At 40.1% G+C, this 21178-nt stretch overlaps 1 protein-coding gene across 2 annotated transcripts; it reads left to right on the top strand.

Annotated features, from left to right (window-relative positions):
• On the top strand, nt 1-20334 carry mxi1 (max interactor 1, dimerization protein). Of its 2 annotated transcripts, none has more exons than XM_041260790.1 (6): nt 1-325; nt 5674-5776; nt 7911-7940; nt 16212-16326; nt 16995-17166; nt 17494-20334. In XM_041260790.1, the coding sequence occupies exons 1-6, from the start codon at nt 97-99 to the stop codon at nt 17655-17657; spliced, it is 813 nt and encodes a 270-aa protein (XP_041116724.1). In that variant the 5' UTR covers nt 1-96; the 3' UTR covers nt 17658-20334. The 2 variants fall into 2 exon arrangements, with proteins under 2 accessions (XP_041116724.1, XP_041116725.1); XM_041260791.1 differs by lacking the exon at nt 1-325 and adding an exon at nt 4891-5297.
• The last annotated feature ends 844 nt before the right edge of the window (nt 20335-21178 follow it).

Raw genomic sequence — 21178 nt, 5'->3', positions numbered from 1 at the left:
GCACCAGACGAGGACGGAACAGCAGCAGCAGACCAAACATTTACTTTAACAATTCCTTATTTGTTTATTTGTTTGTTTGTTTTAAAAAGGAAAAACATGGTTAGACGTGAAAGACAAAGGGCCGAGCAGCAAACTGACCACGTTTTCTCGGAGTCGGACACTTCAATGGATCTGCAAGATTTGAGTCAAGTGTCTCGCTGTCCTTTTAATAGCGTCGTACACAACGACGTCTCTGCTTTGGACCAGATAGACACTTTCTTAAAGAATGTGCAAGTTCTGCTGAAGGCAGCCAGTTATATAGAAAGGAACGAGAAGCCAAGTGGAAGTAAGTGTGCAATACGATTACTGTTTAAATAAAACGAATAAAGAAGCAGAGAAATGTACATACCTCCAACTTCACTCAGACAACAAAGGAATGAGTTGGAAAATGAAATACTCAATTCGTCTACTTCCATTCAAGAGACATATTCTTATTTTAAGCATGTGTATTGTGTTTAACTATATTATAATAAACGTATAAAGGGCAGGGAACAGTTTATTTAACATGTAAGATTGTAGGCTAATGATTTTGTTTTGAAGTTTGTATGCATGCTGTCAGAATAAATTAGCAAATTGACTTAAAGTAAGACAGTGTGTGATTCAACATACCATGGGTGAAAATAGCGGTTGTTTTAATGAATTAAAATCAATGGACACAGTCCCGTTGACAGCGGAGGGCGCGCTAATGAATGCTAGAATTGCAGTAATTGCAATACCCTCTTTATACACTACAGTGCTACATTAAAGTGACTTTAATTAGTTGTTTTTAATTAAGTAATTGTCGTTTCTTTGTTCACATTTTGTTTTCAAAATTTACTTAGAAACAGATAATAAAATCAATAGCCTATGTAAATCTAACTGTATTAATTGGCTAGCGTACGTGAACATTTGGATTAATTAAAATGTACTGTAGTTGTTTCTGAATCTATGAAGAAAAACATAACTGAATTGTTTTGCACACACACACACACACACACAAAGCAGAAGAGTTGTTTATGTAATGTGGAGATGTAGTGCAGTCGTGACCTACCGTGGTATAAACTGAGGGATGGGTTACACTAACAGCAGTGTATATTCGCACTGTTCACAACTAACATAATAATAATAATAATAATAATAATAATAATAATATAATAATAATAATAATAAATACGGTCGGTAAATCACATGCCATGCATACTGTACTGTTATCTCTGCCTTAATGATTGCTATACATACTATGTCTAGGTGAAAGCCACAGCGCCGTGTTAATATGCAATTGTGTTTCTTTATTGACAGTGCTCAGTGTTTTCATGCAGCGTTATTTTAGGCCTAAACAAAATCCTTTGCTATATTAATATTATCCTTAAATTATACTGATTTTTTTGTTTTGTTTGTTTTTTATGTATGCACAGCATAGCCTAGATAAATAAGCAGACGTGTTTCATGCAAGTATCATATTTTACATGACAAACACAATCACGCTAGTGTTTTATTCAATTTTACAGTTTCGTTTTTATCGGACGTATCATCCAGGTTTGATTGTAATAACCTAACCAAACGAATAGCACTCTGCACCATACACTAGTTACTAAGCAACAGCAGACCTCCCTTCCTGTTCCCAGCAGGAGTCTCACATGCTTTCCACATGGAAACAAACACGTCTATGCTGATTGGTCAAAGTAGAGGTCACGGGACCTGCTAACCAAGGCTCTTCTCCAATCATTCTCGTCTTATACTTCAACGTCATTTGTTGCTGGGCCGGGCTTTTACAGACTGGAGCAACAGACTGGTCGTCATACCTTTCTTAAAGGAAACCACAGCGCAGAGCACTGGCGTGGCAGGGTTAGGGGCATGCTGTCAGAACCATAGCGCAGAGCACTGGCGTGGCAGGGTTAGGGGCATGCTGTCAGAACCACAGCGCAGAGCACTGGCGTGGCAGGGTTAGGGGCATGCTGTCAGAACCATAGCGCAGAGCACTGGCGTGGCAGGGTTAGGGGCATGCTGTCAGAACCACAGCGCAGAGCACTGGCGTGGCAGGGTTAGGGGCATGCTGTCAGAACCATAGCGCAGAGCACTGGCGTGGCAGGGTTAGGGGCATGCTGTCAGAACCACAGCGCAGAGCACTGGCGTGGCAGGGTTAGGGGCATGCTGTCAGAACCACAGCGCAGAGCACTGGCGTGGCAGGGTTAGGGGCATGCTGTCAGAACCACAGCGCAGAGCACTGGCGTGGCAGGGTTAGGGGCATGCTGTCAGAACCATAGCGCAGAGCACTGGCGTGGCAGGGTTAGGGGCATGCTGTCAGAACCACGGCGCAGAGCACTGGCGTGGCAGGGTTAGGGGCATGCTGTCAGAACCATAGCGCAGAGCACTGGCGTGGCAGGGTTAGGGGCATGCTGTCAGAACCACGGCGCAGAGCACTGGCGTGGCAGGGTTAGGGGCATGCTGTCAGAACCACAGCGCAGAGCACTGGCGTGGCAGGGTTAGGGGCATGCTGTCAGAACCACAGCGCAGAGCACTGGCGTGGCAGGGTTAGGGGCATGCTGTCAGAACCACAGCGCAGAGCACTGGCGTGGCAGGGTTAGGGGCATGCTGTCAGAACCATGGCGCAGAGCACTGGCGTGGCAGGGTTAGGGGCATGCTGTCAGAACCACAGCGCAGAGCACTGGCGTGGCAGGGTTAGGGGCATGCTGTCAGAACCACGGCGCAGAGCACTGGCGTGGCAGGGTTAGGGGCATGCTGTCAGAACCACGGCGCAGAGCACTGGCGTGGCAGGGTTAGGGGCATGCTGTCAGAACCACGGCGCAGAGCACTGGCGTGGCAGGGTTAGGGGCATGCTGTCAGAACCACGGCGCAGAGCACTGGCGTGGCAGGGTTAGGGGCATGCTGTCAGAACCACAGCGCAGAGCACTGGCGTGGCAGGGTTAGGGGCATGCTGTCAGAACCACGGCGCAGAGCACTGGCGTGGCAGGGTTAGGGGCATGCTGTCAGAACCACGGCGCAGAGCACTGGCGTGGCAGGGTTAGGGGCATGCTGTCAGAACCACGGCGCAGAGCACTGGCGTGGCAGGGTTAGGGGCATGCTGTCAGAACCACGGCGCAGAGCACTGGCGTGGCAGGGTTAGGGGCATGCTGTCAGAACCACGGCGCAGAGCACTGGCGTGGCAGGGTTAGGGGCATGCTGTCAGAACCACAGCGCAGAGCACTGGCGTGGCAGGGTTAGGGGCATGCTGTCAGAACCACGGCGCAGAGCACTGGCGTGGCAGGGTTAGGGGCATGCTGTCAGAACCACAGCGCAGAGCACTGGCGTGGCAGGGTTAGGGGCATGCTGTCAGAACCACAGCGCAGAGCACTGGCGTGGCAGGGTTAGGGGCATGCTGTCAGAACCACAGCGCAGAGCACTGGCGTGGCAGGGTTAGGGGCATGCTGTCAGAACCACGGCGCAGAGCACTGGCGTGGCAGGGTTAGGGGCATGCTGTCAGAACCACAGCGCAGAGCACTGGCGTGGCAGGGTTAGGGGCATGCTGTCAGAACCACGGCGCAGAGCACTGGCGTGGCAGGGTTAGGGGCATGCTGTCAGAACCACAGCGCAGAGCACTGGCGTGGCAGGGTTAGGGGCATGCTGTCAGAACCACAGCGCAGAGCACTGTGCGTGTGTGTGGTTTAGGGGCATGCTGTCAGAACCACAGCGCAGAGCACTGGCGTGGCAGGGTTAGGGGCATGCTGTCAGAACCACAGCGCAGAGCACTGGCGTGGCAGGGTTAGGGGCATGCCGTCAGAACCACAGCGCAGAGCACTGGCGTGGCAGGGTTAGGGGCATGCTGTCAGAACCACAGCGCAGAGCACTGGCGTGGCAGGGTTAGGGGCATGCTGTCAGAACCACAGCGCAGAGCACTGGCGTGGCAGGGTTAGGGGCATGCTGTCAGAACCACAGCGCAGAGCACTGGCGTGGCAGGGTTAGGGGCATGCTGTCAGAACCACAGCGCAGAGCACTGGCGTGGCAGGGTTAGGGGCATGCTGTCAGAACCACAGCGCAGAGCACTGGCGTGGCAGGGTTAGGGGCATGCTGTCAGAACCACAGCGCAGAGCACTGGCGTGGCAGGGTTAGGGGCATGCTGTCAGAACCACAGCGCAGAGCACTGGCGTGGCAGGGTTAGGGGCATGCTGTCAGAACCGTAGTGTGTGTGTGTGTATTATTATTATTATTAGTTTTAGATAGGGAATGTATGTCATTCATGTCCATACATTTTACTCATTATTATCATCATCATCATGGCAAAAATGTCATGAATTTAATGCATATTTGTTATTCTGTGTATATAAGTATTAGTAGTGTAGTAGTAGTTATTGTTGTGTGTGTGTGTGGTGTCTGTGGTGTTTTGTTAAAACTGTATCTGTTCTTTACTGATGCAATATGTTGCCCAGTGTTGAGCATTGTTTGACACACGGTATCTGTGGTGTTTTTTCTGTTCATATAAGTCAATCAGGGGAAAAGGTAGTTTGAGTGATCGATGAACGTATTGTCTGGAGTTTTCTTTAGTGACACGGGAAAGTGCTGTCGCTAGGGTCTTTATCTATCGACACATAAGCATCCTGCGGATGAGTATACAGTCATATCAATCCTCTCGGCTTTAGACGTTTCCCGATAATTAATTCTGAAATGTGTTCTGTGCCACATGAGCTATTGGCTGAATAAACACAAATGTATGTACAAAACATTTAAAAACGGGCGTGCATTTTAAACTGCAAATACACGAAGACTGTCTCTTTAAAAGAGTGTGTGAAAGAACGTCAAGTCCCAGAGAGCATTGCGGGCGAGCTTGACGAGTCTCCGCCCCCCTCCCGCAGCGAAGCCAGGTAAACAAGTCGGGGGAGGAGCAGGACTGGCAGCAGGGATTAGAGGCTGAGGGCTTGCGTGGGGTTTTTATAACATTTATATACATTTTATAGCATTTCTAATTAGAATTTATTTACTATTTTTGTAGTACTTTTGCAAGCCTAAACTACTCCACTTTGATCCTTCTTTTTAAAACACTGAAGTAATATTATAAATACTTATACTTGACAACAACAACAAAAAAACTATTTAAAAAAAAAAAAGGGACCGATTTACTAAGCAGTATCAAAGGCAATTGATATTGTATTTATTGTTAGCAGTAAGGATCGCAGTTATTTGTGTTTTTATATTTGGGAAATAATAAGTAACAATGACAGCAGTGCAGTTTATTAATATCCAGAGGTTACTGGAAGCTGCAGAATATTTAGAGAGGAGGGAGAGAGGTACGTAACGAGAACAAGAAAAACATTTTGTTTAAAAACTAGCTTATTTTTCTAATAGTTTAGTATAAATTATTTATTTAAACCGTTCTTTGAAATTCGCATTTCAGATTTTTAATTATATAACCGATGGGTGTAATAATCTATAGATGCCGGTATTCAAGCGCTGAGGTGAATATTTCTTAGTATGTATTGTGAATATTAAGGTATAAAGTAAGTAAACTAATTATTGAGGAGCTCGTTTACATGGTATAGATGTAACAAGCTACCACACCGCCACGGTAATAGTTTTTGTGTTGATATTCTGTTAATTTCTGTCCCGATGTCAGTATTCTGTCAGTAATTTGTAAGTTTATTTATTTGTTTTGTTGTCCTTCAGAATGCGAACACGGATATGCATCAACATTTCCTTCTAGTCAGAACTCAAACTATCAAAGACAAAGAAAATTCAGGAATAAAAACTCGAGCAGCAATGACAACAGGTAAGCAAACATCATATAGTATAAAGTAGTGTTTACGTATTTGTTTATGTATTTTCGTGTGTATTTATTTATTTTGAATTGTTGTTATGGTGTTAGGTGCAGGAACCATTGGCGAAATAGCGGGGTAAATAGGAAAACATTTGTTTGCAATTGTTACTGCACTCACATTACACTCGTTTTTGGTAAATAATAATAATAATAATAATAATAATAATAATAATAATAATAATAATAATAATAATAATAATAATACAGGTACAGTATTTCCACATACACGTTTCCTCATTGGGATTTATTGTAAAAGGGATCACGGCAATGTTTAACCGGTTGTCATGTGTTATGTGGTTTATTGATACAAGAATGCTTTGGTGAAGTATGTTGGTTTCAGTTTTTATTTATTATTATTACGCTGTTCAAGGGATTATGTTTCAGTTTGCATTGGAGGGGGGAGGGGGTGGAATACCAATCTCGAGCCTGACCTCTCATCAGCTGATTGTCAAACGGGCTGCAGCGTGGAGGTTTTGAACGATGTGCAGTTTACTACCCATTAACTATTATTATTATTATTATTATTATTATTATTATTATTATATTATTATTAGTATTTATTATTATTATTATTATTATTAGTATTATTATTGTATCAACAACATTATGGGTGCTTGTGTGTTTCTAGAAGCTAATGCATCGTAACATTAGCCCTAAGCAACGCTGTAAATGTTGTGACAGCTCGATACTGAAAGTACGTTGAATGCTACATTTAATTATTTACTTTTATTTTGAAATGTCCTTATTGGCAACTACTGTAAACATTCGAAGACAAGTTCCAGTTTTTTGTTTGTTTGTTTGTTTTCTAAGAAGGAAGACAAATGCTAAGCAGCTTATTTTTCATTACCTGTTTTTATTAGCCTTATTATTATTATTATTATTATTATTATTATTATTATTATTATTATTATTATTATTATTCTACAAATAAATGTAAGCAGTAAGCAATAGAAACAGCACAATACTAACAATAAATAAAGATTACTTTACTGAATTGCACCTAACCCTAGTTCCTGTTATATTCTGTGACCCAGTGAGTGTCTGTTTCTGTTCAAAGTAATTGTTCCTGTCGTCTGATAGTAAATTGAAGGATGATACTCCAAGTGTATAGCTTGGAAAAAATCATGGTTATTATTATTTTTTTAACAAAACGTTCACATTCAGCTGTTAGAAATCATATAGACTGCATAAGCTTGAGATGTTATAGACAATGACCAAGTAAAAGCAAAATCAGGCATAATTTATAATTTGGTGGTGACTGTTATTGTGACTCTGATGGTAAATGGATAATCCTTCCTTACCCTCGGTTCTCAGATAGTTAGCACGTCCATCGCCCTCAGTTCATTTCCTAACAGGACAGTCTAAACAGTGACTAATTCGGTTAGTTTACGGTTGATATGTGGGGTTCGAAACCCTGTGATGGAACCACTGAACCTGTGGGAGCACCTGATTTCAGAGTAAAAAAATAAATAGTCAAATTACTGTATGTAATTATGTCATTTAAGAGCTAACAAGCACATGGGATCTGCATTCGAAAATGATTTGTTTCTCAGAAAGGTTAAAATAGGTTCATTACCATTAGTATTATATTAGTAGAAAATAGTTTCAGCCATTTTCAAGCGATTTAAAAAACAAATAAATAAAAATAATAATTATTAATAGCTGACAATAAAGTTAAGTACTGGAGCTGTTACCCCTGTGGTGTAGAGTGGTGTAGAGCCTGCTGCCTGGAATAGGTCACAGGGTTTCATTGCAGTATAATGGGATGAGGTGGCTTCTTTAAAGGGGCAGCACAATGCAACTCTGTTTTTTTTTTCAATGAACAAATCATGTGGAAGAAACAAAATATATTGCTGTAAGCAGCTAGAAAAACACATCATGGAAATTTGTAGCTATCTGAAATAGCACACCGTGTAAAGAAGTTGCATTTAATGTACAGATGCTCAGAGTGCAGTTAGCATGTGGACTTTCTGGTGCTCTCCAGTATTAAAGATCAGTAAGACAGAACCACATCCTGAGCTTAAAGCCTGCTCTTGCAGTTTTCCAATACCTAGATATCTCTAATACCTATTTATTTTTCATGCAGGTCTACACACAACGAATTAGAAAAGAACAGGTGAGTGGTTTATATCTAAGCTATATATATATATATATATATATATATATATATATATATATATATATATATATATATATATATATATATATATATATATATAAAATAAATAATTTAAAAAATTAAAAAAAAAAAAAAACACTATCTATGTGTTCTTGATCCTTGGTGACATTAATAAAGGGGCAAGGATAACAATTTAGCAACATTATATATGTAAATAAAAAAAAATAAAAAAAAACAGTTTATTGGTTTGTTTGTATCTGTTGTACTTATTAAGCAGCAACAGGCTATTAGAACTGAGGGTAAGATGTGACCTAGATCTAGAGCTAATCTGTATGCCATGTTAAGAGCATTGCCTTGTTCCCCTGACTCACTAAACTGGGTCAAGGCATCGTTACTTAGGTTTCATGATCCAAAGGTATCAGTGCCAGCTGGAAGGGAAACTGAGGGCACAGCATTTCTAACAGCAGGCTGACAATAGGCAAATGTATTATGTGGTTTAGGGAACCACCATTAAGATCAGTTTAGTTTTAACATGTGGTTTTATTTTCACTCCAGTGTCTTGTTTTTCTTATTGTATATTTTAATGCCCTGATACAGGGCATACTTTGAAATAAATCTACTGTAGGAGAATATAATAAATCGTTGTGCTGGTCTGTCCCCAGCATGAGTAGCAATTATTTACCTTCTTTATAGTGTGTGTGTTCTCTCTCTCTCTCTCTCTCTCTCTCTCTCTCTCTCTCTCTCTCTCTCTCTCTCTCTCTCTCTCTCTCTCTCTCTCTCCGTTTAACCCTCTCCACCTTATGAGTGGCTCATTTTCTTTTATGTACGTTGCCATCTCCAGATTTAGTAATCACTTAATCAGTTTGGAGATGGCCACATTCAGAGGTTATATGGATGCTGCCAAACAATAATAAAACATTGAAAAATTGTTTCTAACAAATGCAAAACAGTTCATTTAAATAATAATAATATAAATAAAATAAGACAAACATCGATCTCTGCAACAGGGGAATCGTACCAAGTAGTGTTTAATATGCATTCAGTATACTTTGCTTGAGTCGCATTCTCAATGCAGAACAGCAAGCTCTGCAGTCACTGCTAGTTGCAGGTACTGTGTTGCTGTTCCGCTGCACTGCGTAGCTCAGTTTGAAGTCAGAAGTGTTTAATAATTCACTGTACACCACACTGTAGCATTCTATTGAGTTTAAATGCATTCAGCACTGTAATATATCTCTTATGTTTAAAGCATCATTTTATGCAAGCGTGGCATGTTGCTAATCCTACTGATGTGCTATCTATTTATTTTATTTTTTTCTTATTAATATCTGCATACTATTCCAAATCATTAAGTTTGGGAATAGACAAACCAGTATGTATGGATTTTTGCCTGTTTCCCTGAAAAGTAGCAGTCCATATATAAATGCAGCAGTCATGTGATTTGTAATGGTTTGCCACTTGATCACAACATAAATATTTTAGCATCTGTGAGTAGAGGTTAAGCAGCTAGTCCATTCAGCAAACAGGGAGACTGCATTACCTGATTACACTGTACAACTCCAAAACACAGCGTTGGAATGCTCCTGGGCCTATCAGCACCTGCATCTTGGGTCACTACAGCATTCGTGTTTGAAAGGACGGCGCACACTTCAAAAGACATCTGTACATTATTCTGCACGGTAGAATTGGAGATGAAAGATGTGTTGTTCTTGTTTTGGCCTTACTGCATTCCTGTTAAAGAGCTGATAACACATCAACAACTTATTTTTTTTTATTTATTTTTTTGTTAGGGTTGTATGTGAAAAAAGGGACTCTGCCAGCAATTCACTAGTCATTATCTCAGATTGTATATGTTTTCTCCAAAGGGCAAATTCAGGTCAGCGAATCCATAAAACAGTTCATCAAACTGTGTGCTGTGCTGGCATAATTCTAGTTTTTATCAATGTGCAGACAGCTCATGCAGTTTAGCACGTTGCAAATCATTCTCTTGTCGCCACTCTTTTAATATTTATTTATTTATTTATTTAAAGCAACAAAGAATTTTCTGGACAACACAGACACATAATTTGAAGTCAGAATCCTGTTAGTTTCTCTCTGTGTCACCTTTACTGTGGGATATCAGAAGATACTTGCAGCAGTCTTAGTTTAAAACAACGTTATTAAAAGTGTAGATGTCAAAATTATAATTACACTGGCATCAGTTTAGAAGCAATCAGGTGTAAACCAATCAGCAACCGTTTCCTGTAGAGATAATAATCTCTAAATCTCAATCTCTGCAGCAGGAAGAGTGGACTGTCATTCAGGACCCGCCTTTTCCTTTAGCCATCAGTCTCCACGCTCCCTAATCTTGAGGTACTTCCTGGAACGACCAAACCAAACCAGGGCAAAAAAAAAAAAAAAAAAAAAAAAAAGTAAATTGGTATGGAAGGGAAAGGCCATGGGACAGGAATGGGAACCCCCTGATAAAATCGGCTCTGTTGGGGACAGGCTGGATATCTTTTATTGGACTAGCAAAGCTTTCAGCACATGTGTGTAGGCTTTTCCTCCCATCAGCTGGAGAATGATTTTGCATGCCCACACAGTGACATACTAGAAGCATAATCTTACAAATAAAATACAAAAAACAGTTTTGCTTTACTAAGAAAACATAATTTCCTCTAGAATTATAAACCATAACTCTAAAATGTGGGCTGGTTTAAAACAAAAAACAAAACAAAACATGTTGTTATTTATTTAAGTACTTTATTCATTTTGTTGATTTCCCTCGAAGAAGATTTCTCTTAACATTATTATTATTATTATTATTATTATTATTATTATTATTATTATTATTATTATTATTGTGATGGTCACAGAAGCTGTGTAAGAGCTGTCCCACACTCACACAGTAGAGTGAACTCTGAGAGGAGCATTCAGCTCTGTAGTTTATGAGGCTTGTGAAAGCGGGAGAGCAGGATGCAGAGTTGAGCATAGCCTGTTCCTGGAGGATATTGAGGGAGTGTGACCAGTTACATGAAACTGGAACCATTTGTTCTGTACAACGTGACGCCTCGTAAGCTTTTCTTGGCACTCAAAATGTGCTTATTTAGCCTGATCTCTGGTTGATAAAGTGCATATCAGAGCACATTTCTCCAGCGCTGACCAGAGCTAATCCAGCCAGAGTAGCTAGCGTGAGAATCGGAGATGGCAGAGGGTGAGGTTCTGTATTGGGTGTCATTGTTTTAGAGCTGATAACTGAGAAGAAAATGTAAATGAATAAACTGAAATTCACAAAGGCACACACAGCTGTATTTAGGCTATGCATGCTCATACACACAGATAATGAGATAAACAAATAGAGCTATTCTTAAAAAAAAAAAAAAAAAAAAAAAAGCTTTGCACCACCTACTGAAAAAAAGTCCCTCTCTGTCAACTGGTATTTGCAAACTATTTACTGTCCTTACGTATTACTATGCTTTGAAACAGTGCTTTTAAAAGGGTTGCATCTCCGCTGCATTCGGGTGGAAAATGTTACTGCATTGCGTTTTGATTTTTGTGAGCACAAACTGGTATTTTTTCTGTGATTTGCAGAAGAGACCAGTAGTGACCAGTTTTAGAGTGCAGTTGCTTATTCCTTTTTACATTTACATGTACTTCCTGACCAGTTTTTACAAGCAGATACCTTTTGTTTAGAAAATTGTAGTTTTATTGACAAGCACTTTGAACATTCATGCTCATTTTCAGAGGTACTGTTCCCATTCTGGGAAACCCCTGAGCAATACCCCTAATCCCTTTGTGCATTGCCGCGGGAAGCCTGACTGTGGCCTTTGTTCTTGTAAAGGGTTAAGCGAGTGAAAGCTTGGGGTCTGCACTCCAGTAGATTAAAGCTGCTGCACGTGTCGGCTAATCCATGTGTTGGTGACGGGGCTCGGTTGATTGTGCTCCCACACAGCTGTCAATGCTTCAGCATAATCTGCATCGAAAACCGCCTTTCTATTTCCATTTATAGTCACTGACACACATCACTGGCAATGCACTTTCTTTTGCAGAGGGTGGAGTAAAAAGCATGTTTTTGCTGCATCATGTGTCACTCTTGGCCTGGGGAAACTACACCATAGCACTTGTTGTTTGGACTGGGCTAAAGAGCTATTGTTATAAAGCAGTCTCAGCTGTACACATTACAGTACATTTTGGACTAGAATGTTAAACCTTAAATGACATTTTTAAACACTTAATGCTAAACAATACCCCTTAAAAAAGGGTCTTTTTACTGTAATTAACATGTAGCTAGTATTTGTTAACGGCCCATTTAGTTAATTCAGTCTCTTCCAGAGCAAAGTCACATTTGGAAAAATGCATACTGTATAAGTAAGGGAGAATATTGTATTGTATTCCACTGTACCCCTTGGACAGGGGATCAGGGAACTTCAGTCTGCTGAGAAACAGAGAAAAACAACACTCACCATTGTTCTTCTAATGCCTGAATTGCAGGCCTCTACAAATACTGCACAAAAGAATCTTTATGCATGGACTCATATTTACACATGAGGAACACCTAACTGTTGAGTACTGTACAGTGGAAACTGCAGACTGTATTTGTAGTATAGGCATGGTAAGGACACTGAAAATATTTAATTAGGCTAGTTATCATGCAGTTGTTATTATTGGAGGGGGCGACGGGGGGCAACAGTTGTTTTGAATCCTGGCAATTTAAAATGTCTTCAGGGGGTAAAAATGTATCCGATGAAGAGAATTTGCACATGTTCTGAAACGCTGTCCCATCCAGCTCAGTTAAGTCTCTTGGCAAAATAAAGACACGCATCCCTGAATTTGTGTGGGGTTGTGGGTAGCTTAATCTTCAGAAAGGTTTTCTGTCTGTAATAGCATTTTGTTTAACCTGGTGTTTTAAAAGAGGTATATACTTGAGGCAAGTTTTGAAGAAAGTGATACCTTTTCTATGGGAAGTGCTGATACGAGTTTCCAAAGTGCAGACTGAGCCTAATTACTAGTGTCTCGCATACCTACATGTTTACGAGAAACAAACAGATTTATTGCAGGGCGCTCTGTAATTATTGTGTCCTGATTTTTAACCTTAACAGAAAGAGCTGGAGACACTTCACTGTGACGGAAACATCTTGTTGGATGTGTCTGCACTGCTGAATGTTCTGCAGACATGCATGTAGTGTAAGCAGTAATCCTGATTGTTTTACAGTAATTCAACAGATACTTTGTGCAGTGCTTATCATTTTATCAGATGCTGGTCCTGAAACACATCTGCTTTAAGTATTGACCTTAGCCAAGCCCTAGTCAATACAACCCTCAGGGATCACATACAGGGTTGAAGTAGAAGTTTCTTTGCACTTCTAGTTTTACATTTAAGCAAAGCACATGTTGCCAGTTTAACTTTAGCGCATTCCTGTTTATTTGCAGTTGCTGGACAGTGTGATTGTAATGTTGAAGTTAAACTTGATTTCCATGAATGACAAATGACACAGCTAAAGGAGGCCAGGCAGTCTGGAATGGTTTGCAATGGGCACAGAGTACTTGGCTGAGGTCTCCGCACTGCTGGGTTGCTGTGTCCACAGGGCAGCATGTGACCGGAGAGCTCTGAGCCAGGGGACTGTGGAACCACAATACCCAAACACAACAGCAGGAGCAACCCTGCGGGACCTGCCAGGGAAAAGCAAGAGGAAGCCTTTTCTGTTACGAGAGGTCGTGTTTATACTGCAGAGTGCAGGAAATGTCTTTTCTTTTAATGAATAAAACAAGACTGTACTAGGGATTTCATTGTGCCAGAAACTAACAATAGGAGAGGCCAATCTGGGATTCCAAAAATAATGTAATATTGTGACCCTCCTCTTCCATTGAAAACACTTTGAAACAGCTGAAACGAAGAGCCCCTTTGACTAAAAGTTGGACAGAGTTGCTAGAGGGCAAGAAGCAGTAGCCTACACTAGGTAAAAAATGAACATTTAGGCTAATTATTTTAATCAGTGTTAATACTCAAGCCAGAATACAAAACAAAAATAGTTTGCTGGTTTTAGTAAAATAAAATAAACATTAACAACACCTATAACAACAACACACAAGTTTAGAATATTTCGTATTGCTTTACAGGGCTTGTCTATATTTTATTCTTGTGCTGATTGTGCTCTTTCTCACTCTTCCACTCTTGAAAAGAGCTTATTTTCATGGGATGTAACCACATACTGTAGTGTGCTTGTGCTCCACTATGGATGCTGACCCTCAAAGACTATGTTATCTGCTTTCTTGCAGCTAAAACTGCTTTCCAGACAAAGGGCATAGGGTACATGCCAGCTATTTATTATGCAACAGCTACAGTAAGAGCAAATACACAAGCCTACATACAGTCACGCCCCCCTTCCTTGTTCTTTTCGGCTCCACAGAGAATAACAGCTCACAGTTCTCTATATGTGATGTTTTAGAGCCTTTAAGGAGTGTGTAGCAGGGGCTTCCGAGTGGCACATCCAGTAAAGGCATTCAGCTTGGAGTGCAGGAGGTACCCTATAGCCTGGAGATTGCAAGTTCACATAAGTTGTCATAGCCAACCCTGACCGTGAGTTCCTAGGGGGCGGCACACACTTGACAAGCGCTGCCCGGCTAGGGAGGGCTTCGGTTGGTAGGGGGACTCCACAGCTTACTAAATTGGGGAGAAAACCAGGGTAAGAAACTGGCAAAGACTAAATAAAATTAAAAAAAAGTGTGTAGCTGTCTATACACAGAAAGTTCCATGTGGTACCTTACAGCACAGGTTACAAACTGCTTGTATCAGGTCATCTGTTTTACAGTTTAGTTTAGCAAGATTGTGGTGACCCATGGGTGTGCTGAGTTTGAAATAATAACTGTTGTTTTACTCCCTCAACTAGTTAATAGCTGTAGTTTGTATAGCTTAATTTCAATTTCTGCTTGCCTGTAAGCATTCAGGATTCCTGTTTCCTTGGTGATTCCCTTTAACTGGCTCTGGCCTCTAAGGTGACTGGGGGTTTGGGTAATTGTGTTTGCTATGTGCTGTACTCTAACTAGAATTCAAGCGCAGAGCTTGCATGAATCTGGCAGGATTAATCAATACTGCTCTGTTACTCTGTGTGACTCTCCCACTCACAAAAGACTCACTTGTAACACTTTAAAAGCAGTTCATAAAACTTAATTGGGCCTTGTAATAATGCCCCACCATCATTCATCACACAATTTGGACCGGTATTTAATGATAGTCTCATCTGTGTATATTATGCAGCTGTTGATGTAGCACAAAATTATTGTTTCTTTATACAAATAAAATCACATTTAAACAATGATACAGCATGACCCTTTTTCCCTCTGCTCTGAAGGAGTAAAGGGTTGGAGGGGCTCTCTGTTGCAGTATAGTTAGGAACAGATATAAGCTTCAGTCAATGTTCTGTTTCAGGGTGTACAGGTGCCAAAAGATGAATAACCATTGAAGCATATAACTCTGTGTGCACTTTCCCCTTGACAGGAAGGCTAACGGTGTTGAATAAACAGGGTGTGTGTGTGAGAGAGAGAGAGAGAGAGAGAGAGAGAGAGAGAGAGAGAGAGAGAGAGAGAGAGAGAGAGAGAGAGAGAGAGAGAGAGAGAGAGAGAGAGAGAGAGAGAGAGAGAGAGAGAGAGAGAGAGAGAGAGAGAGAGAGAGAGAGAGAGAGAGAGAGAGAAGAGTGAGTCTGGCTTTGAAACAGTCTACAGTGATCGGTCAACACTAGCAAGTGTGGGCTTGTAGAAAGCTGCAGCTTGATCAGGGTTCAGATAAAGGAGAAGCAGGCGACTAACTGACATTTAAGATACGCATCGGGCTGCCTCATTCAATTTGATTTGATTGAATTGTTTGCGACTGTACCAGATGTACACCTGTTTAGATTTGGGTGTCCTTTGCAAGGATGGTAGATAATCATCAGCAAACATTTCTATTCATTTTCAAGTTTTGTGTTTGTTCGTGCACATTGGTCTACTACAGTAAATAAGGGCTAGTGGCAAGGACATGTACGTAAGAAAGGCATGATTGGTTAAACCCTGAACAAATAGCTTTAGCTTTAAAATACTTAGCTGTATCATAATTAAACACTGTCATCGTAGCTTCAAAATGTCCCTATTCGTACAGATTAGCGTCAGTTTTCAAATGTTTGAATAATATTTAAGGGAGTATTTTTGTACATGTTTCCAGTCTGTTGTTCTTGCGAGTCTCTATGTAAACCTGATCAGAGACGCATACAAACACTGCCTGCGTATGCTTAGAATCATTATTTCTTTTTCTCCTTGCAGGCGAGCACACCTACGATTGTGTTTGGAGCGACTTAAGGCACTTATACCACTGGGACCAGACTGCAACAGGCACACAACGCTGGGGTTACTCAACAAAGCCAAAGCACATATTAAGGTGTGAACGTGTTATAATAACCTTAAAGACAATACATGTAAAAATAGAATGAGGAAATTCCCAACCTTATCAGCACAACTCATGATGAGGATCAACCCAGCTATAGGTTTATGGCTAAAGGAGCTTACTGACACAGCATGCAATATGAAGAAGTAGGTACTGTATTTGCCAGTACCATACCTGTTTCAGTTTCATTTCAGTAGCTGCTTCACTTGACTGCTGTGAAGCTGGTGTAAACGGCTCTGAACAAACCCGTGACTAAATCAATAAAAGGTTATTTATACTGTAGCCGAAACTGAATTCCTTGTGTCTTTAGATAGCAAGAATAGAATAATGGTACACCCACATACTATAAAACAGGAACTATCTGTGGCAACTTTGCAGATGTCTCACTAGACATATTATTTACAGCAACACATGTAAACTACACATATACTACATAAACTGAACTAAGTAATTATGCACATTTTGCAGAGTGTATTTTTGTGGATTTTTAATAAAAGTGAAAAAATATTTATTTGCAGCAAACTTTTTGTGTTTTACTGTACTTTAATAAGTAAGAGAAAACAAAAGGGTCCAGCTATTTACAGGACAAGAGAAATTCTTGCGCGCCTGTCCTTTTGCAGAGCCGCTGAGATGTCGGTAACTGAGTATTGCTTCTCTTGCAGAAACTTGAAGAGACGGACCGTAGGAGTGAGTACCAGCTGGAGACCCTGCAGCGGAAGCAGCGGCACTTACAGAGACAGCTGGAGCAGCTCCAGGGGGTCCAGGACAGGGAGAGGGTACACATGGACAGCCTGGACTCTACCCTGTGCTCTGACCACTCCGACTCAGATCAAGGTACGCTCCTGACCACTAACGCTTACTGTGGTTACACTAGTACGTAACATTCATTCTACAGTGTTGCTATACAGTGCACCAACCTGATTTCACTATTTATTCATTCACCAATAGATCGTGTTGATAGTAGTTTTTGTGATACAGTTCAGCAGTTGTTAATTGTTATTTCCTCACCGTGGTTACCAACAGTAATTCACTTTTTATGTATTACGTATCACTGAGCTGTAGTTTTCGCTGTGAAAACCAATAACGGAAATATGTTTGTGTTACATGGGTGTGGTTCAAGTTTTGGTCCTGACAGTGTTTTTTTCCTGTGTATTTGTGTAGAAGAGATTGAGGTAGACGTGGAAAGCACAGAGTTCTCCCATGGAGAAATGGACAGTGTGAGCACAACCAGCACCAGCGACCTCGATGACCACAGCAGCCTGCAGAGCATGGCCAGTGATGAGGGCTACTCCAGCTGCAGCATTAAGCTTGCCTTCTCCACCTAGATGCCTGGAGCAGTGGGGGTGTGGGTGGGATAGAGGGGGCATTCACAACACAAGGCTCTACCCACATCAGTACCCATGGGGTTGAGAACTTGAACCTGCTTCATGCTTGACAATTAGTAAAAGGGAAGGTTCTCGATTGCTTCAACAATTTCCTTCTGCAAAAATGCACATTAACATGTTTACAGATACCCAACTAATTTAAAAACCTTTCCTGATGGATTTATACATTAGACTCTGTTCCATTCCATTCCAACACCAAGTTAACTGTATTGAGTGAAATATGAACATGTATGTGATATTTTATTTGAGATATTGCCATTGTCTGTGTACGCTTATGAAGCAAAATTTGGTTCTGCCCCAGGGGTTCTGGGTTGGTGCTCTATGATACTTAAGCTCTTCTGGAAACAGGATAAAATGGACATTAATAATTGGGATCATTATTCAACTCGCCATATCATTATTTTCACGTGTGAACATTGTTAATGCACAGTAATGCACCCCACGTTGTGTGCAATCATCACAGCTCGAAGACTGAATTTGATGCTACATCGCTTTCATTTGCTAACGACAGATAAAAATGCAGATAAGATAGCTGCATGGCCTTTGCAATGTTATATCAAAATCAGCAAGATGGAATGAAATGGTATCTGTTCACGTATGCGTGGGTATTTAGTAGGTGCAGCCAACAGAGCAGCTACTGCAAGTGCTGTCCATGCCTCCAAAAGGCAATGCTGTCCTCACAGTTTAAGAAATGGTGTTGCTTCATAACCGGAGTCCTGAGCAGTAGCACTGCTGTTTATTTTGTTTTGATCATTTTTTACTTTATTGAGGTCTATTTTAATGATGTTAACAGTAGCAGACTCAAATACTGCCCTTCATAATAAGCACACTGGTGCTCTTGGATTATTTATGTTATCTTATTAATATATTTAACAGAAAGAAAATAATGAATTGAGTTTCAGGGAAGCAGTAATAAGATCTGCCAATGTTTAGATCATTAAAATAAAAAACGTTTCTTCACAATACAAATCAGTGTCTCTCCAACATCAATGTGAATTTGTTAGTTTATTAAAATCTAAGGAGTTATGAAATAATTCCTAAGAAAAACTAGACATAACACAGTCAATGGGCTTTATTTACAAAGTATCTGTGGAGACATTTTGACCACCATGTCATGTTATTGTGTTTATTTGTTTTAAAACACATCATAGTGGTTTTCTTCCTGATCATGAGGACATTTGGTTGGCTGAAGAAGAAACAATGACAACAAACTGGTATTTCACCAGTTTTTAGGGACTTCTGTTTATAAAACACCAAGTTTGAGTGGCACGCTTTTATCATTTATTGTATTTACTAAAAGTTTGACAATTTAACACTTTTTTTTTTTTAAAGCTGTGTTGAGTCACTAGGCGAGGTGAATGAGGGATGTTTGTTAGAAATGTTAAACCTCAGTTTCAAGATCTCCTCACACCGCCACCCCACCCATTTTTTATACATCAACAAATGTCAAACCTCTAATTTATGGTCGAGACCTCGAGAATGAGAATCGGTTCAAAACCTTTGTTGTTCACATTTAATTTAATTACCCCCCACTCGAGATCCACAAGATTGAAAGTTAACTTATTGATGATTTTATTTGGTTGTATTTGTTTTTTTTGTTGTTTTTTTCCCAATTCCGGTAATGATTCCTTGTTTCCAGAAATGGAAGAGGAAAAAGTTAATAAACAAAAAGTCTAGTAGATTAGTCATGTTGTGTTTTGGTATATATTTTGATCCTTCATCACCTAAAAATTACCTCCAGTAATAGCCCTGTTTCAGCTGAACAGCAGATGTTCTTTGCAGACATTCTTTTTTCTAGAGTAAGTGGAAGATATGCTTGTCAGGTGACTCGTAGACAGTCAAAAGATCCGTTATCTTAGTGTACGTTATCATCTACTCCAGCCATCCAGAGCTGAAGACTTGATTGAAATTGTGGTCTTAACCAACACTCGAGTTTATGATAGTCCTAAATTTACTTGGACACAACCTTTAGCGTGCAAAGCAGCTGAGATTGTCTGCCACAACACAAATGTTTGGTGCTATTCAAACTACATTCAAAGCAGCACATTTTGGGAAATAACTACCTCGTACTGTGATGTTGCTGTACAAGAACATAGGCCTACTCAAGTGTAAAGGGAGGCTAGTAGGCATTTGTATCCTGCACTGAACCGCTCCACATCTACAATAGGTACTTGGAACATATGTGGCCATTTGTAAGAAAAGCAGCAGTTTTCATACCCATGATCACGTTCCACAAATAAGAAAGGTAGAATGTTATACTTGATCCCATGCTGTAAAGCTTTTAATCAAATACAGTATCCTCAGCAAAGACTTGCGAATGCCTGGATTTTAGTAGGGCATTGGAACACCAGAACATAAGCAGTCACAAAACAATTGGTTACACATTGTGCATCTGTTTTTGGTACATGCCAGCTACCCCCCCAAAAGCTACAAATTTTCATGGTGAAATATTCAATATTTATCTGCAAACTTTTACTTTAGGTTTTTTATTATTATATAAAAAAAGCACAGCTAACTTAATCGTTCAGGTTGTCGTCCTTGTTTGTGGGAAAACAATTTCCCTTTACTCCTTTGATCCTATGTATAATATATTAAAAAAAAAAAAAAAAAAAAAAAACACACAGAAGGCAAACATAGAGGGCGCTTTGCAAAAACTTAGTACCTAAAGCTGTTTTAAGATACCATTCCAGACCAAAGGGAAAAAGGGTACAGGGCCCAGATTATTATATAGCATTATAGGGACTGAAACTAGTTGCTGGATATAACTGTGGGTCATTTCACTTGGTAATGGGTTTGTCATGTTCATCTTTTAAATAAATGAAGATGAAATGTTAGATACTAAACATGTAAAATATGGCAACTTGAATATGATGGGGAAGTTTTGATTCCAGCAGGCAGCTTTTAACACACACAAAAAAAAGTTAAAACCCCTCTAAATATTATAGGCAATGCATTTTGTTTTTTGATATTTTACTATATGGTGCTGCACCATGAGATTGCCCATCTTATTTGTTAAGAATTTTACCAACCTCAATATATGAGATTATTTTTCTAAAAACCACAGAGGAAGTCCCCAGCTAAAGTTTGTATATCTAAAGGTATATTTGTACATTTAGTGTATCTGGCACTCTAAAAGGGATTTCCACCAAACTGATATACCCCAAACATTTCCAGCTGATCTGACCCAGACTCTGCTTGGAGGGATTGAGGGGTACTTCTAGGGGGGAAAAAAAAAAAAAGTAAGAAAAGTCTAATGATTTTTACAATGTTAGAAGGAATAGTCAAGGTATAGTTATATATATATATAATATATATTATATATATATATATATATACTATATATATAAAATAATATATGATAGCTTGTATTTGTTTGTTATTTAAAATAAAAAAAAAAATTTTGATAAAAACACAATAAGAGATTTCTAAGTTGATCTGGTGAAAATAGTCCAGTTGGTGTT

Source organism: Polyodon spathula, chromosome 10, assembly GCF_017654505.1.
Source record: "Polyodon spathula isolate WHYD16114869_AA chromosome 10, ASM1765450v1, whole genome shotgun sequence".
Taxonomy (NCBI): Eukaryota; Metazoa; Chordata; class Actinopteri; order Acipenseriformes; family Polyodontidae; genus Polyodon; species Polyodon spathula.
This window is presented reverse-complemented; position numbering and strand designations above follow the sequence as displayed.

Bases quoted from the DNA above. Each gene is read 5' to 3' on its own strand.
- mxi1 (XM_041260790.1), top strand. From the start codon at position 97: ATGGTTAGACGTGAAAGACAAAGGGCCGAGCAGCAAACTGACCACGTT. The intron at 16,327-16,994 runs GTGTGAACGTGT...CTTCTCTTGCAG, and splicing joins AAGCCAAAGCACATATTAAG to AAACTTGAAGAGACGGACCG. The intron at 17,167-17,493 runs GTACGCTCCTGA...GTATTTGTGTAG, and splicing joins CCACTCCGACTCAGATCAAG to AAGAGATTGAGGTAGACGTG.